This window comes from Medicago sativa, chromosome 2 (genome assembly GCF_051527215.1).
Source record: "Medicago sativa cultivar Bolivia chromosome 2, Bolivia_mono, whole genome shotgun sequence".
NCBI classification, from domain to species: domain Eukaryota; kingdom Viridiplantae; phylum Streptophyta; class Magnoliopsida; order Fabales; family Fabaceae; genus Medicago; species Medicago sativa.
Window position 1 is genome coordinate 61,998,302 of NC_140750.1, and position 19,300 is coordinate 62,017,601.

A 19,300-nucleotide genomic window follows, 5' to 3' on the forward strand; every position below is an offset into this window, starting at 1 on the left:
AGAAAATGCATGAGTTAAAAATACTAAAAGGATGCAAACATGCAGGGGAGGGTGCAGGAAGCATGTATGGGGGTTGGAAGATGAAGGATGAAGGGTTATAGTTGATATGAATTGGATTTGGCTTATGGATCGGCTTATGTGATCATGGCACAGTAGTTTGATGTGGTTTTGTGAACATGTTTATTATGGTGTTGTACTGAATCTCGAAGGCTTGTGATGATGATAAGGAAATGTTGTTGGAAAAATGAATTGGTGTTCTTGAGGTAATTTTGGGAAGAAAGGAGGATTTGATCTAAAAATATTGCTGCCGTTTTGGGGTTTTTGTTCGTATCAAATTCAGTGCCCCCTTTTTCACCAATGATTGGGCACAAAGAAATAATATTAGATGCTTTAGAGATCATCCTACTGGACTAAGACTCCACTTGACTTGGACCAAAAATGATTTAAAGCAACAAAACAAATAAAATAAAATATATATTAAAAACGAAAATAGAAATAAAAAGCTAAGATGAAATAATTAAAAAAGGAATAATGAGAAATAGAAACAAGTAAAAAAAAAAGACACTTAAACTTGTCCCTTTCGGTAACTAAAATGAGGTATTTTCTTGCCGAAATTCTGTCTAAGATGACAAAATTAAACGACCTTAAAACACGAATAAAAAAAATTAAAACAAAGAAAAGTGGACAAAATTTGAGGTATGACAATCAAGCTGGGATTGTTGTTGTCATCTTAGGCACATAAAACAAAAGAACAAGATAGCCTTTTATATATAATAATATAATATACTAGCCCTTTCATGCTATAATGTTGTGGTGCTCCTGTTAGCTGTCACATTTTCTATGCAAGAATGATGGATTCTCCCATACACGTGACTTTTAATTATAGCTTTGCATGCCAGCTCTTTTGATTCATTGACTTTGCATATAATATTCATTAAATGGTTTCTTCACATTTTGAATTTTAAAACTAGCGTGAGTTAACTCACGCATGTGTTAATCTCTATGTTTGAGTTACGTCACGTTGAGTTTAACACTTGCATGACTTAAGTCACGCCACGTTAGTTAACTAACACATGATTTTACACATGCGTTAGTTAACTAACGCAGGGGTATTTTGGTCAGTTTGGCTGGGTGGGAGCGAAACTTGCTGGGAGAAGAGCAGAAATCAAGAAATAATCTACGTTGATGATATATATTCCATCCTTTCAGGCCATATTTACAAGAAAAAAAATTGGCCTCTCAAAATTTGAGGCCATGAGCTACATGCCTGGATGCTCTTATTGGGGCAACCCTAAACTGATACCTCTCTTAAATATATAGTTCAACAACAAATTTGGGTCAACCAATGGAACATGACGAACTTTACTTCAACGAAATTTAGTTATTTAGGTCAAGACTACATTTGGCGAATGTACATGTGATCTGAAAAGAGTCTTGGAAGTACAGATCAACCAACATCATCACCATCAATATCGTAAGGCCAACAAAGACCGAAATAAACTTCATAAATGTTAGGAATGCCAACATGAGACTATTGTGTTAATGATAGCGTCTTTCATTAGACAACAAATAAACATGGGGATACAAGACATCATGTATGAGGTCTCTCGACAACTTGTTGACATTGTAACTCATGATTTCATAATGAGGTTCAACAAGTCAAGGAGTTGGAAGCTAGACGAGACAATTCTAGTCACAATTTTGTCGCCTCCAAGATAGAAGGAATTAATTGAAGGGAACCCAAGTTAGACTGCGTTGTTACTCAAAGCCATTTGATCGTTGCTTTAGGAGGATCTTTACTAGTTCAGCTGATACCTGTATTACAAATAGCTTCTACTTCTTATAATTCTCAATCTACTACTTTTTTTACACCGATAACACTAGGGGACACCCAGCGGCTAATGATACATACTACCATGCTAATCTTCAAGTTGAACAATTACATATGACAAGGAGATCACCATGCTAATATTCAGGTTGAACAAGTACATACGAAGGCGAATAAAAAATTGGCATGCTTGGGACATAACAAATCAAAATTAAACACATCTATACACGAACAACCGGTAATAGGCTTATACAAAATACACATTAACTATACTACCACACTTTCTTAATATATGGATTATTGTGGAATTACTCAGTTTTGATATACATCAAGGTTTCATCATAGGACAACAGTTGCAGGACATCAAGCTGGTAGATGCACTTATGTTTCAACAAACACTCTTAATTTCTTTCCTCCCAGTAGGAAGAATCACTTTGGATAGGATAAAGGTCTGCAGCTGATGAAGATGAAGCAGTCCATCCATCGCTTAATAAACTTTGACTCTGTGTTTGCGACTTGCTCATCGTTTTGTCTTCGATTTGATAGTAATACTGTCTCATTACTTCCATCTTCTTTTCATCCATGACTTCACTTGAATCTGGCACAAATTCTGGAACTACAATTCTTCCTTCAAGCATACCTACAACTGACGACATAGAGGGCCTAAGGTTTGAAGTGTCATTGGTGCATAGGAGAGCCGCATTGATCATCACCATGGCTTCCTTTTTATTGAAATCTGAACCTAATCTTCTGTCAACTAGCTCCATTAGGTCACCTTTCTCTTTCAACATATGTGCCTGTTGAAACAAAGAATTGTTTTGTGAAACCCAAGTAATTTACAAAAGAGAAGTGGTATTTTGATACACAAATTTGACATCAAAATTCGATAACAATTTAGATGGTTATTGTAGTTCAATTATGTTTAGCAGATGGTTAATGAATATAACAAGTGTCACAACTAATTAACCATTCATTCAGGACAATTAACCGTAATTTTGAACGTCACTAACAATCATTTTCAAATTGTTAAACCTAATAACGTTTGAACATCACGAACAATTACATTTAGCAGATTGTATCTTAATTGTTAATATTTTTTATAAGCTGTTGTCTTCATGTTGGTCAGGATGAGGAAAGACATAAGAAAAGGGGAAACATGATTTATGAAGATAGAATACTTCCTCCTTTGACATATTTTAGAATTGAATTATTAGATTAATAGTGAACAATAATAAGATTTTCATGACCTAATGACTAAACATCATAAAGTTACCCATTCTAGAAGATAGAAAGCTTCCTCCTTTGATCGATACATGGTGTTGCTCTTCCCGCTAGCGATTTCCAAGGCAACAATTCCAAAACTATAAACATCAGCTTTGTCTGTCAAATAACCATGCATTGCATATTCAGGAGCCATGTATCCACTGCATAATTGAAACATAACATTGCAACAACTAGTTATCGGTATACAGCATATCAAACTAATTTTATACTAAAAAAATATCATTTTAATTGAATTTGGCAACTTTTGAGTACTTTTTAATAAACTAAAAGAAGAAATGAATTATAGTTACTCACTAAGTTCCAGCAATTCTAGTACTAATGTGAGTATTGTCCTCCTCATCAAGCTTGGCCAAACCAAAATCAGATATCTTCGGGTCGAGATTCTCATCAAGCAACACATTAGTAGCCTTGATGTCCCTGTGAACAACCTTTAGTCTTGATTCTTCATGAAGGTATGCCAAACCTCTAGCTATACCAACACAAATCTTCTTCCTTGTTGACCAATCTAATCTTATTTGGTGCTCCTCTGGACCTTTATTTGTCAATGTAATATGAATCAGATAATGTTACTAAACAGTAAAGTGTTAACTTAGTAAATGTGATGTATCACATAGATATCAAATAGAAGTAGACCATATTGGAAAAATTACCGAATAAAGCACGAGCTAGACTATTGTTTTCCAAGTATTCATATATCAGCAACAATTGATCTCCCTCCACACAACAACCATGGAGTCTAACAAGATATGGATGTTGCAAAGCAGAAATCATGCCAATCTCATTTAAAAACTCACGATTCCCTTGCTTTGATTTAGAAGAAAGTTGCTTCACTGCTATCAATGTCCCATTGGGTAAACTTCCCTTCATTTTGAGGAATGCGATTTTGTTAGTTGTCGAAAAAGACTTTTCTTAAAAATATATGTAAAATTATATTAAAAGCATGGCACTCAAGAGGATTTGTTATATTGTGCAGAATACCTTGAACACAGGACCAAATCCTCCTTCTCCAATCTTATTGGAAATATCGAAGTTATTTGTTGCTACCTTGATTTGTTTAAAGGTAAATAATCCTGTTTGTAGGTCTAAACTCTTCAGCTCTGTTAATTGAAGTAAAAGAAAGATCAAAATTCTCTTATACATGCATATGTACAGTCTGCATTGACAATCTATTTCTTGTAAGCATGCAACTTTCAATTTATCAAGATAAGACGAGTCTCAGGTTCCATAACAAGATACATTGATAAAAGTACATGCTCAAAGTAACTCGATTACACAGCATGCGCAAGTTTATTTGTTATTACTCGAATAATTAACACATTAGCTAAAAGTATGATAATAATGACAACAGAATAAATTAAGTTGTAATCACCTTTTGCTAATGAGTTTTTCTTTCCAAAACATCCTTTCCACCATAGTATACCAAATACTATAATGATAATAATTGTTGTGGCAATCACAATTCCAACCACAGCTCCTGCAGATATGCTTATAGGTGGAGAATCTGGATGATTATTAAACAAGACATTTTAAATAATAGATCATAACATCGAGATCATAGCATAAGATTAGGAACGTACACAGTATAACTTACCAGATTCCACTGATATAGCTGATATAAGAGGACCATATGCTGATTTATTTGGGACGGCCATTGTCCCTTTTCCCGCCCAATACAAGCGAATCTCCAAAGTATTACTCGTAATAATAACATGATTGAACTTTTTTATGACTTTCTTACCAACTCCTCCTGCTTCATCTGCAATATTGAAGTCCTTTTGCACACGCCTTCCCTGCAGCATTTGGATCACAAGTCACTACACCATTTATCCTTTATAACAACAGTCGAAAAATGTTGCCAGAACTATGAAAAGCGTTGCCTAAAGGTATAGGGGACGTTTTCCAGGGGTCTCCTATACGAGCGTCGCCTATAGTCTATGGGGACGTTTTTTCATGATCTTTGGGCACACTTTTTCAAAACGTCGCCTAAGCCCTAGGAATAGGGGACGATTTTTTGGGTATTCTGAGGGGACATTTTTAAATGTTCCCATAGGTTGCTTCAATTAATAAACGTTGCCTTAAATGTGAATCTTTAAGAAAACCTAAAAACGTCCCCATAGCTTATAGACAACATTTTTAGAGTGTCCTCGTAAAATTTTAGAATTTTCCAATTATTTTAGAAATGTAACTATAACTTAAAGGCAATACAACCACAAAAGATGTAATATAATAAAATAGTTCAAACATTAATTCAAGACATAATAGTAATCAAAATGTCAAACATTACTTGATAAGTTTAATGCTTCGAAGTATAAGTTTAGCAAAATAACAAAACTATAGTTTGGACAAGTTTAGTGGTTTAACTACAATCCAAAATGTGGTTTAACTACAATCCAAAATAAAACACCATCCAACTCGATCATTCAAGTTTATCTTGTAATTCATCACCCAAATCGTCCACTTCAAATTCATCACTGATGTCATCCTCTTGAAATTCATCATCTACGTTTTCCTCTTGAAATTCATCATCTATGTCATCATGTACAACATCTCCATTGATAACTTGCTGCATTAGAACAAAAAAATACATCAACCAAAGATATTGTTGGTTCAAATGAAAATCAAAGACATCAACAAGTGTTGTACCTCGCACAAATAAAAACCAAAACAACAAGTAAAACACAGTCAACATGGCTGCAAATAAGAAACTTGTTTTACACATTTCCCTTCCTTATTCTATCATTACAATCTCATTTTTAAGTTTCTGCAAGTTATGTCATGTTATGCAACAGAGAAACAAACACAAAATGCAGAAAAATAAATCACAAGTTTGCACAAACACCACAAATTGCATAAACAAAATTTATGCATAAAATTCTGCAACACAATCAAAATCTGACTTTGGACACGCATCTTAAACAATTCAGCCAAACAACATAATCATAACTTCGCACAACTCTAATTTAGACCCAACATAAGCAAGTTAACAATTTCAGACACTTTCCTACATTCCAAGTGATGTCATTACTAACAACTTTTTGCATATATAATAACAAGAAAAACAAAATATATGCATAAAATTCTACAACACAAACAGAATCTGACCCTCGACACACATCTTAAACAATTCAGCAAAACAACATAATCATAAATTCGCACAGCTCTAATTCAGACCCTACACACGCAACTTAACAGTTTCAGGCACTTGCCTACATTCCAAGTGACGTCACTACTAACAACTTTTTGCATATATTAACAAGCAAAATATAACTAGTTTAACTCAATTACAGTAACATAATCAATAATATTTATGTATATGGTTACCTTTTCAGGACATGGAGTATGAATTGAAGTAGAGGAATGCATTTGTGTGCTAGATGATATACAAAATCCAAACCAGTGATTAAAAAATCAGATATGTATAGAGCAATAAAATTTGACACATTGAGGTTGTAAAGACTTGTTTTCATTTTTAGAATTGATGATGTTAGACCGAACAAAAGAATTCGGCAGCGGAATCATCTCAGTCTTTGAGATAGCATATACTGTGTGACCGCAGATTGCACCAATTTGCCTTCTTTTCGTGATAAGTAGCATGTAGTAAGGCCCCAGAAATTTGATGAATCCTAAAATCAGAATAACACGTAAAACATTTGATAACGACTGATAAATTGTCGACATGCAATGGAAGAAGGGTTTATGGATTTACATACCAACAATTCCATTACAAGTTGTAAAAAATTTCAGTCCACCAGTGGCTTTGTTCCCCTCATGTATCAGCCTCAAATGATCAGAACATTCCCTTTCTGTATATGTGGTGGAATCTTCTCGTACATTTAGCTCTGAAGGATCTAGCCGGTCAATCTTAAGTACCCTCCAGTATGTCCTACTCTTGTCCTTCCGTATCATGTAAAAGTTCTGTGGCACAAAAAAAGAAGGAAGCATAAGGTAGTTATATTTCAATTAAAATACATGTAAGACTATTACTGCAACTCCAAAAGCCATCCAAAGCTTCAAACTAAATTTTCCACATGGGATCCATATTTAATATGCATGGTAGATTAGACATGAACCTTGTGTAATCTCATTGACAGGGATAATAATTTAAAGACAGGCATCTTAAGCATGAAGAGAGGCTGGTGAAGACCCACCAAAGTCAAGATAAATGACAAACCCCACTTCAAGGTTAACAGTGAACTACGAAGCATCCAAATAGATACTCAAATTCAAGGAGATAAAAATTTCTTTCTGAATTTTTGATGCATTTCAGAAAGGCAAAATGGATGCATAAGAAAATTAATTAAAGTAGGAATGCAATATAATTAGAATTTAAACAAAAACGAGGAAACAAGGTTATGTAGTTCTTTCTACTACATCAAACAAATTCATATAATTGTAAAATAATGAATGTAAGGAAGTTCAAATCATATACTTCAGTCCACCATGTTTCTTCTAAAAACACTCCACATTGCAACATTAAAATAAGAGCCAAAAAAGTGACATAAAACTAGTATAATAAAAGCACTAAAATAAACATGTCTTCAATCAACATGTATGAATAAGAACATTGATAACACACTTTGACCTAATACTGGACATTAAAATCATTCACTCCACGCACAAATTTTTCTACAACACAAAACGAGTTAATCACATGTCAAAATCAAAGAGATCTTACTAAAATCAATAAAAAGAGAGTCAGAAAAGGGTATTACCGATCGAGTTTCATAAAGCCTGAACTTCTGCATACAGAGATTAGAAGGAGGTGTTGTTGATTGATGAGAGAGAGAAGAAGGTTCAAAATTGTCTGAAGAAGCCATCGTAGATGATATACAAAATCCAAACCAGTGATAAATTCATAGATTTCAAAATTCTCTAAACAAAATCTAAAGGCTATGAACCTATGAAGCACGGATACGGATACCGACACCGGACACGGACACGCTACTAATTTAAAAAAATCATATAATTATGTGTAATTATATATGTCGGTGTCGAACACAACGCGTGTCCAACAACGAGACACACCTAATCCAAACATGGTTCATAGACTGAGTTTCAATACAACCTAGCAACCAACTAACATCCAGTGACATGGTCATTCAAATCCAAATAACCCTATTTCAATAGCTCACGACACAACACCCATAAAAGGGTCAACAAATACATCAAAATAAATTCCAAAACATCGTAGACATTAAAACTAAACCAAATACTTTAAAATTAAACTATAATCATTAAACATGGGTTATTCACAAACACCAAGCTAATTTCATAATCTAATTAAAGACACTTTTTTTGACAAATTAAAAACACTTGCTCAAAGAATACACACAAAAATTCAAACATCATTAACCTCGAATCCACCGATAAAACAAATCTCATGTATTACAAAAACATTCAAAAACGAAAAACCGGAACTTTAACGATTAAAACAACTTCAAAATTTTAAATAAACAATAAAGATTTGTTTTTCAATTGAAATAAAAAAAATAAAAATAAAAATAAAAATAGAGATGAAGAATAGAAGAAGAATTACATGGATCTTTTGTTATTTGAGATGAGCAGCAAGATCTTTTTTGGGTGTGAAGAGTAGCGAGTCCGGATTTGAGGAGTGACGAGAGAAAAGTTGAAGTTATGGGTCTGGAACGAGGGTGATTCTGGAACGAGGGTTTGGAGCGATTTCTGGAAAGGGTCACATGATTCTGGAACGAGAGAAATGTTTGATTTCTGGAAAGGGTCTGAATGAATGAACGGCAGTGAAGAGAACGATGGACTTAGATTAGGTTTGTGTGAATGAGTTTGTGTGAAGAGAACGATGGACTTAGAATTTGTATTTCTAAAGATAAGGTACACTCTTATATTATATTATATTATATTATATCATTATTATGTTTTTTGTCAAAAAAAAAGAGTAAATCACCGAATTAGTCCCTGTCTTTGTACTAAATTTTCAAATTGGTCCTTGACTTTATTAATAACTCAGAATAGTCTTTATCTTTGTCAAACGTTTCTCAGATTGACCACCGACTCTATTAATTGATTTGTATTTTAAGTCATTAACGTACCAAATAAGATACAAAATGCATTATGTCACTAACCACTAAATAATATGCAAAAGACATTGAGTCATTAACACTAAAAATACAAAACAACTAATAGAGTCAGGGACCACTCTGAGAAACGTTTGATAAAAACAGGAACCATTTTGAGTTATTAATAGAGTCATGGACTAATTTGAGAATTTGGTACAAAGACAGGGACCAAATTGATAGTTTACTAAAAAAAATTATAATTATGTTCTTTTTAATTTTTTTACATAATAAAGATATATTATTATTATTACTATATATGTGATTCAAAAGAAAAAAACTATATACTCCTTAAAAAAAAAAACTATATTATTCTTTTACGTGATGTGTTAGCTATATTTTGTTTTTATTTTTTTAAGAATGATTGGAGGAAAATTTGTATTTTGGTGAACAAGTTTAGAGGGAAGTTTGCCACCAAAAATTTGATGTTGTTGAAATTTTTATGAAATAATAGAGTAACGCTCCAAAAATGTCCCCAAAAATATTTTCGGGGACAATTAATGATCGTCACCAAAGAAATAACAGAGTGACACTCCAAAAACGTCCCCAGAAGTATTTAAGGGGACGATTTCCAGGCGTTGCGAATTTATTTCTACTGACAATCAAAAAACGTTGCCTTAGGCACTTTTAGGGGACAATTTCTGCTCGTCCCCTAAAAAAGTGTTGCCAGAGACAACAAATGGTGTAGTGAGTCCTGAACATATGTTTATAAGTGGGGGAAGTCCTAACCTTACAAACCAAGCTTGTAAGGATGAGTTAGACCCAATATAAATACATAAGATAACCTACAAATATTTTAATCTTCATTCTATTTTATAAATATATTTTAGAGTTTTATATAAATAAATAAGTGAACTGCTAATCAGAAAAATATTCAGTTGTTAGTGAGATATTCTACGTATTTTAATAGGAACCTAGTGATCACTTTACTATTGAAAGAAACTTTTTAAACTGTGTACCTGAAGGTAGATATCGAATACACGCCTTCCAAGACTAGAAAAAGTTTGATCGTCTGTGAACATTATTTCAGCAAAATGTAGATTTACTGTGTAGCTTCCGTTTGCCAGGCAAAACCCATAATATGTTAAAGAAATGGGAGAAACGCGTGCATTCGTGTACAATTCAGCATCCACCATAGTAAGTTTAGTGATATTTTCCGGGGAATAGTTTTCTCGAAGTATATTACTTTCCATGAATATACCAGTGGTGCTAAATGCCCAATTTCCTTGTGGACTGACGTGGAATCTAGCTGGTCCAGGTAAATCTGAATCACCATAATAACTTTTTCCGTTGACTTTTGCTTGCTTTCCACCACAATTTATATAAAGGGAGTACGAGGCTGAGTTGAGCAATCATGTTAGAAACATTGTAAGTATTATGAAAACTAAAAAAAATGAAAAAAGAAAAATATGTTCTGTGAATTTTTTCGTCCCCTCTCTTGTTGTAGCTATACATTTTTTTGTAAATAAAATGTAAAAACATAGTAATATCTTAGCTGTCTAAAGGAAAGTCGCGGGAAGAAACTCACGTTTGGGGCAATCAAAGCTCAAACATGAGACTGTTCCTCTGAGAGAATGATGAAAGTAATAGAATCAGATAGCACGATTAATAAAATAAGATTCATCACATAATAAGAAGGAAATGGAAATGCCATGTACACACATGCCTGTTTTTGTATTTATATTACCAAACTTACATGTCATTGCGTGCCCATGTGGTAGAAAACAAGTTCCTGAGATGTATTAGAGAAGATAGTGTCTCAATAAGGTTCTAAAATTTGCAAATAAATGCACACAAATGCAAGGATTCTTACACTTTTTCGTCGTGACATATCTGACTTCCCTGGCTAATGCTGAAGTTATTGTATGAAAGATCTCTATACCAAAGTTATACAATTTGATTCAGAATATGATAATAAATTAATAATACAAAAATCAAAGACATAGTGAAATATTTGGTGAATAGAAAGATGCCTTCGATATAAATATCTTTAGTTATGTAAACAATTGCACAATCATACTCCTAGAGCATAAAAGTTTCAAAACGATTTCCAGACTGAGACATAATGTAGAGATATAATATTAAGTAAACCGAAGACATGAAACAAAAGTTATATGCAACTATCTAATCAGCCTAAACATTAAATCAGAGCAACAACACCCTGAAGCTTTAGGTATATTATACACTTGAGAGAGAAGATAGATTAAGGAGTTTATGAACTTATGCCGTGAGGAAAGCTAAACTCATGATCATGGAATTAACACTAGAGTTAATTAGGAGAACAGCAAAAAAGGATTAAATTGTAGAACTTCTAAGAAACGCTTTATGTTTTAAATAAAATAGAGGGCATTGTTGGCGCATGGAAGAAAGCAAAAGAAACAACTATCGAATAAAAAGAAAGGGAAAATGCATGGAAGAAAGAAAAAAGAAACACAGTCCACTTTGAAAGGTAAAAAAGAAACAGACGATATGTTTCTAGTATTTTCTGACTCAAAAATGAAGTACATTGTTCAATCGAAGGAACCATACATGTAGTATCAGAAAGATAACTTACACATTAACGTTCGTTCTCCAAATAGGCACCGATCCAGTGAGAAGGTTTCCAGTTAAAAATCTACCATAAAACAATATCAAAGATATTAATATGCGCAAAGATTAATATTTATTGAGCCAGACCGACCATTAAGAGATATAAGCTAGTTATCTTTAATCACACTCATCTTTCTCTTCTCTATGTTATATTGAATTAATTTAGGTAACTGTGTCGAAGGACCATTCTATAGAGAAAAGTGTTTTAATTCTTAACACAGACAAAGATCAATGAATAACTAAAAACCTAAACTTCTGACTTTGATTCTCATCATCACACTTCATATATGGTCACCTTCTTTCTCTTTGATTTTGCTTCTCAGATAGAAAGGGCATGTGATCCGTTTTATAATACATTTTCCTGAGCTTTTGACACGAAATCCAAAGTCTGATGTTCGTGTCGTCTTTATATAAATATAATATTGCAACCATATCATTTATTAATTTCCAACATGACTCATCCATAAGGTTGGTCTGGACTATTTAAGCTCCAGTAGGTTGACATTTATTCAAGTATTTAGGTTGAGTTCAATCCTCATGGATCTAAGTAGACTATTCAGCAACCTTTCTTCAGACTAGAAGTTGAAATAAGAGTTGTAGGTGTAAAGAAGCCAACAGATATGTGACTAAAAACTATGCCCCAAAAAGAATTTGACTAGGAAACTACAATGAAATTCTTACATGTAATTTGAACTCTTCATGTCAGCATAGGTACTCGGAATTGTTCCACTTAATTTGTTAAAGCTGAGGTCTCTGAAAGAAATATCATATTGAGAATGAGCTATACTGTTGGCAACACACTCTCTAACACACTTTTCTAATTCGTTAAAATTCATATGCACGCCAGCAAATCATATGGGTCCGATATAAATTTGGAAGGACCCATTTGAATTTTAACCGATAAAAGATTGTGTTAGAATGGCTGTTGCTTGAATTATTCTAATCTTATATCTATCAAAACAATAACCACAAAATACAAATATAATAAATGTTAAAGATTAGCTAATCTTAACAAAAGTTAGGTATAGTCAAATAAAATGAAGCAAGTACTCAATTACAGGGTTTTTAATGATGTCATAGTCCCAAGATAATCATGTAGTTTTCCACTGATGTTGCAGTTCCTCAGAATCCTGTGACAGTAAGATACACAGCGATATACTATGAGTGCCTCTCTTGCTGCTTTTATTCTTTTCTATTTTTGAGAGGTCGAGTAATGAACTCACAGAGTTTGTAACAATGTCATATTGTTAAGTTGTGGTAAAGGTGCATTTTCAGATCCATCCAAATCACTAATTCTCCTGAATATCATATTTAAATGAAAGTTAAGTAAATATAATTAACATAAAAGTTAAATTTAAATCCTTAATTTATCAGTATATACTATATAGAATATATAATATCATACATACAGGTCAGTTAAGTTTCTTAAAAGTGAAATGCCAGAAGGAATCGGCCCGCTTAATCCACTTCCTTGAATCATTCTGTCAAGAGTAAAGTAACCATTGATAATTCTTTTAAAAAATCAAGAAATACAAATGCAATTAAATTTGAAGAAACATTAAAATAAAAAAGAGAGTGCATACAAGTTTTGGATACTTGTCCACTTCCGAATATAATCAGGTATCTTTCCAGAGAACTGATTGCCCTCAATTCGGCTGCATTGAGAGAGGCATTAAGATTTGAAGCGTCGTAAAAACTATTTTTATAAGTAATTTAGAATTATACATCGCGATAAAAATTTGAAGCTTACAAATCTTGCAATGCAGTGAGCTTTGCCAATGTCGCAGGCAGTTCGCCAGTAAAGTTGTTAGAGGAAAGTCGCCTATATAAAATAAAAAAGCACAATAGTAAATTATGATTCTATGCCATGGAAATCAAAGTGGATTTTAAACATTGAGGTTTCATATTTGACGAAGAAAATCAATTACGAAAAAAATTAATAAAGTGCTTACAGAATTTGCATTTGAGTTAGATTCCCAAGCTCTGGAGGAAGATTTCCAGACATTTGATTGATCCATAACTCCCTATCCATTTCAAGTTAAAGTTAAGTTCTACCCAAACTCTTTAGGTTGAACACATACATGTTTATGTACTTATAAAAGGGTTTTTTATTTTTTTTTTCCTGCTAAGAAGGAATTGAGAAACTCACAACTGCTGCAGAGTAGATATGTTTGCAATCTCCACTGGTATTGAACCCGTTAATCGATTTCCAACAAGAGAACTATGATGATTAAGAAACATGTTGTCATTAATTTATTGTTGCATGTAATTACTAAACTCTAAAAGAAAAATAATGCAAAGTCTTATAAAGAATGTAAAATAAGAGACGAAACATACATTTTACCAATAGATCTGAAGAATCAAGATCATATAATCAATGATTAAAAAACAGAAAAGAAAAATAAGAGACAAAACATACATTTTACTAATATTCATCATGGAGCCCCATTCTTTAGGAATTGTACCATTCAAATAATTGAGAGAAAGGTCACTGTAATAGAGGGAGGGAAAATGTTTGTCAAGCAAAATAATATGCATATACATGTGATTGAAGATACATAAAAAATTCAATAGTATTGTTAATATGCAGGTGAGGGAATGTTTGGGAATTACATACATAGTTTGAAGGTAACGCAACCTGTTCAGTTCCGGTGGCAGAGTGCCGGGGAGATTTTGCCCTATTAAAACTCTGTATGTTCATTTTTGCATAAAAAAGTTAACCATAATGTCTTTTTTGGTAAAAAAATTATAATAGATGTATAAGTGATAGCAATTTTTATAGATGTATAAGGGCTAGCAATTTTTATAGATGTATAATTATGAGAACATTTGCAGCGTATAAGTATACTATACTATTTAAGCTTGTACATGGTAATAACCTCTAAATCAATCTAAATACTTGAGTACTGCCATAAATGGAAAAACTGTTTATATTAAATTAACTAGATGTCACGGTAGCAAAGGGTCATTAATTTTCACGGAAAAGAGACTTACATCGAAACAACGTGGCAGAAATTCTCACCAGGAACAGAGCAGTCACAAGTGACATTGTTAACTACAATCGGTAAGGGAATGGTAGGCGTAACCCAGTTAGGTTTGTTGCTGCATGGATCAATGTCAAAATTCCAATCCTTCTTACCAAGTGATTTAGCTATAACTTCAAGAGCTTTCTCTAAATATACAATTGAGAGTTATCAGCTAAGTACTGAAAAATCTTCTAAACTACACATACATGTAAAATCTTTTAAAGAAATTATGTGCAAAAACATCATGATATTTAAACAAGCATGAAACCTTAGATAAAATAAAATGAAAAGATCAAAGAAATTTCTTTATTATTAGGGAGCTATGGTATAAATAAATATCATACTTTCATCAGGGTGAAGAGTATTAGCTCCAGAAGCTGTTAGAGATATGACCCAAATGACAATGAGTGAGAGGAAGAGAAGTTGAGAGGAAGTGTTCATCTTAATATTAACAATAAAAAGAAAAGTTTAGATATGTCAATAATTTAGAGTTAGAGAGTGTCAATATATAGTGTGTACTTGGAATTTAAGAGGTAAGACTAAGTCCCAATGCAAAATTTGGACTTTGTTTGGATAAATAGCTTAATTAAGCACTTATATCATAAGCGCTATCATATAAGTGCGTATCAATAAGCTATTTCTATAATAAAAGATAAAATAAAGCCAAATTATTTTTCGTATAATCTATTTTTGTAAGTTATCCTAAAGAGCTCACAGAAATCATTGAAAAACATAAATTCTTCTGAGCAATTTCACAAGTGTTTATATGAGCAAATACATTCAAATAAGTCAATCCAAACAGACTTTTGGCCCTCAACATTGTAGGGTACTGCCAAATTATAAAATTTCATTAATTTCAGAGATTAAGATGAGAGCACATACATACACTTTTATAAAGTAAATCGATGAATAACCCCACTATTTTTGGGGAAAAATGACAAACATTGGCCTGAAACTCACACACACAACCGCAGGTCCCATGTTCAAACTCACCAAATAACCTCATTTATTAACTCTACACAAATAAAACATATGGAAGTCAAGTATTTGGGTCAATGATAATATTAACATTGATGATTTGCCAGTTGTATATTTAAAGGAGGAAAGTGGCATATATATAAATGATTGAGGAGGAGAATTAGAAAAAGCAATACACCCTCCGGTCACAAATATAAGAAAAAAAAACAGCTTTCACGTTTTTTGAAACAATTTCAATCCAGCTTCTTAACACACCAATTTCAATTCAGATTCTTTTCACTTAACTTTTACCGTCAACATAGCCATGATTATAGAGAAAGCCTTTTAAAATTTCAATCCAGCTTCTTAACACACCAATTTCAATTCAGATTCTTTTCACTTAACTTTTACCGTCAACATAGCCATGATTATAGAGAAAGCCTTTTAAATTTTGAATACTAATAACGTACTGACTTTGGAGTTAAGTGGACATTGTAGAATGAAGATAACCTTACAAAAACTATATTAAGCTGCCGCTACAAGTATTGTGACAAGCAATTGAACTAACATAAACTAATTGTATAATATTAAAGTAAGAATGTTGTTTAATTCTAATTGCTGGAATGGATGCAAAAGTTGCATGACTCAAAAAGTATAAATGGAGAAGATGCATGCTTTTTGAGTCCATTGTTTGCCATGCTAGTTAGCAATAATCATTCATTTACTACTTTTTTTAACAACAAAAATTAGTTTTTTTTTTTGAAGGAACAAAAATTAGTTGTATAATCCAAAAGCACAATTGTTAGAATAATAGTGAGAACATCATTATCTTGATTTGTGACTTGGAAAGGTGAGGAACAACTTTGGTTTGATGAATAATAATGATGTTTTGACTGAAAAAGTATTTTATTAATCCCCGACAACATGCACGAGGTAGACCAATATTCCTCGTCCTATTCAAGGCCTTTTGCTCAAGAAACCTTAAATTTAGTTTGTGAAGATTACAACTTTACTGGCTATTGTTGCATCAAAGGAGTGGTCCCTATTCTAGCTAGATGTTAAAAATACCTTCCTACATTCCTTCAAAAAAAAAAAAAAATACCTTCCTACATGAAGAAAAAATTGCATTAGTGGTGCAATAAGATGGCCCATAGCAATGAATGTTTAAAGGGAAATGTTAACGAGTGCCCCGGGGCACTCTTTAAGCACTTGAAATAGTAAGTTTTTTATGAAAAGTTGGGTAATCAATGCATTGAAAATTGTAATGGTTGACTTTTTAAAGAAATAATTGCTAAGTTGGGGATGCTTAAAGAGTGCCCTGGGGGTACTCGTTAACAAGACTCATGTTTAAATAAGAAATCAATGAACTTATTTTAAAATTTATTTTAAAAATCAATTTTAAAACAATTGTTTTTAAATAGATAATAATAATAATAATAATAATAAATAATCGGTTTGATAAAACCGGGAACGAGACAGCTGACCGGTCCGAGCCATATATTGGAGCGGGAATGATATTAGCCTAGTTGTGACGCTATCAATTCAGTCTTTTATTTTATTTATTTGGTACTGGCGCGAAAAACTAGGTGAAAATAGGGAAATTTTAACAAGTGCCCTTAGGGCATTACTTTGACTAAAAAATGAATGTTTGGGAAAACATAGAATCGTGACACGATTTGTATACCCTGTCACGATTTCTGAGGCTGAGTGGGATGTTGGTCCTGAAGGAAAAACGTGACACAATTTGAGCAATCGTGACACGATTTTTCGCAGGCTTGACACGTTTTTAGGATAAGATTTTTCGTACCTTGAGTCGTACGCATCAATCGTGACATGATTTTGGCAACCGTGACACGATTTTGACAGCTGCAGAGTACTATTTAAGTGTTTTTGTTCATTTTTTTGATAGAGAGCTTCAACAGAGGAAAACTTGGGAAATCAAAGGAGGTAACTTTAGGGTTGAGGGTCTTTGATTAGGGTTTTCTTGGGGTGGGAATGATTGTAAACACCTTGGGTGAGTGAAAATCATTGAGTGTCTTGTTCATGATGAGATTGGGAAAATGGGTAGAAATTAGGTTTATTCTTTGTGAGCTTGTTGAAGTTAATTTCTTGTAACTCATTTGTATCTCTTTGTAAGAACTCATTGATAGTGAATTGGAGAGATCAATCTCACCCCTAAAGTAGGTCAAGTTAGACCGAGCTGGGTAAACATTTCTTGGTGTGTTTGTTTCTCTTCTCTCTTTATCTTTAGTTTGTGGTTTTATGCTTTTCACATGATTCCTAGATTAGATATATCTAGGTTGGTTATTGTTGTTGTTCCTTGTGTTTACTTTGATATTGGTTACTAATTTCCTTTGCTCCACACATCATAGTTTCATTGGTGTGAGTTTTAAGTTCGAATTAACAACACTTTCAAACAGTTTCATAATATTTATATGAGTAAATAAGTTCAAATAAGTTTCTTCAAAAAAAAAAAAAGTTCAAATAAGTCTATCCAAACAAACTGTTGGTCCCTGACATTGTAGGGTACTGCCAAATTTTAAAATTTCATTAATTTCAGATATTAAGATGATAGCACATACATCCACTTCCTAACAAGATAACATGTGCCGGAAGGAAGATTTAGAAAATATCAAGTTTCATACTTAATTTCATTAACTACAATTAAGAAATAAATAATTAGAACTATCATGAACAAAGGAATAATTTCGGGTTGTCAATCCTACTAATTCTAGACGGATCAATTTTCAATGTTACCGATACAAATTTTGAATTGAAAATGCATTACACCACAGGTAATAACAATTTAAATCGGACACAAGAAAAACATAACTGAATAGAAACTTTATTAATGAAATTCTACAAATAAGAAGGGGTTCATCTTAGAACCATAATAAAGAGGTTTAGTTGCACATGACAATAGACATCATAACAATCTTGTCAAAAAAGTAGACATCATAACAAAACAATAGAAAATGACTCTTTTTAGTCTCACCATATAATTCTAGCTGCACCTAAATTTATTTAAATTTTACAATAATACCGAAATTGCCCTCTCCTCGTAAAATTCTAAAAACCTCTTTTTCATGATCATTTTGAACCTTGAACCCCTTTCTCCCACAAACTACCGTAGATGTGAAACCAAGATAAAAGATTGAATCAACATCTTTTTCATTGATCCGTACTCTATTCATAAAGGTTAGTGAATTTCATGAATTTCATTATCGAAGAGATTCTATTTATTTCTTGTTCATTGTGTGTCTTCTTGTTTTGTTATGAGATTGCTTTTGTAGGCAACATATAAGCTAGACGTGAATTTAGATTAAGTAGGTATTATTTCGGCAGATGTGAATTTAGATGTTATTTAAGATTACTTATCAAATATTAAGGTAAACGTAATTTGATTTTACGTACGCACTATTACTCAGTGTGAGAGGTTAGTGCAAATTAAGTTTACTTATGTACAATTATTCACTACGAGAGGTTAGTGTAAATTCAGTTTACATATGAACAATTACTCACTATGA

General features: G+C 32.7%; 1 protein-coding gene and 1 long non-coding RNA gene across 5 annotated transcripts; both read right to left on the minus strand.

Annotated features, from left to right (window-relative positions):
* Positions 1–1,944: 1,944 nt before the first annotated feature.
* LOC146949452 (putative LRR receptor-like serine/threonine-protein kinase At1g29720) lies at positions 1,945–15,400 on the minus strand. Of its 4 annotated transcripts, none has more exons than XR_015027267.1 (24): positions 15,161–15,295; positions 14,785–14,962; positions 14,408–14,479; positions 14,210–14,281; positions 13,940–14,011; positions 13,743–13,814; positions 13,541–13,612; positions 13,374–13,445; positions 13,200–13,271; positions 13,014–13,088; positions 12,849–12,920; positions 12,472–12,543; positions 11,756–11,815; positions 11,015–11,077; positions 10,898–10,933; positions 10,730–10,767; positions 10,161–10,540; positions 4,704–4,902; positions 4,482–4,613; positions 4,091–4,209; positions 3,763–3,973; positions 3,407–3,638; positions 3,102–3,208; positions 1,945–2,625 (listed from the first exon to the last, which is right to left on the minus strand). XR_015027267.1 is itself a non-coding variant. In XM_085745463.1 (24 exons), exons 1-24 carry the CDS (start codon positions 15,255–15,257, stop codon positions 2,230–2,232), a joined length of 3,021 nt encoding a protein of 1,006 aa, XP_085601589.1. In that variant the 5' UTR covers positions 15,258–15,400; the 3' UTR covers positions 1,945–2,229. The 4 variants fall into 4 exon arrangements, 3 of the variants coding, with proteins under 3 accessions (XP_085601589.1, XP_085601590.1, XP_085601591.1); XM_085745463.1 differs by having other exon boundaries at positions 3,102–3,252; positions 3,407–3,644; positions 15,161–15,400; XM_085745464.1 differs by having other exon boundaries at positions 3,102–3,252; positions 15,161–15,293.
* Positions 6,889–8,788, minus strand: LOC146949453 (uncharacterized). Its single transcript, XR_015027276.1, has 3 exons — positions 8,649–8,788; positions 7,825–7,916; positions 6,889–7,027 (listed from the first exon to the last, which is right to left on the minus strand). It is a non-coding gene; the product is annotated as an uncharacterized LOC146949453 (long non-coding RNA).
* Positions 15,401–19,300: the final 3,900 nt, after the last annotated feature.

Excerpts from the sequence above, each read along its gene's own strand:
- LOC146949452 (XM_085745463.1), bottom strand. The coding sequence starts at position 15,257 with ATGAACACTTCCTCTCAACTTCTCTTCCTCTCACTCATTGTCATTTGG. Across the intron at positions 11,078-11,755 it reads TGGAGAACGAACGTTAATGT|AGATCTTTCATACAATAACT; the intron begins GTAAGTTATCTT and ends ACTTTGGTATAG. Across the intron at positions 4,210-4,481 it reads GAAAAACTCATTAGCAAAAG|AGCTGAAGAGTTTAGACCTA; the intron begins GTGATTACAACT and ends TTCAATTAACAG.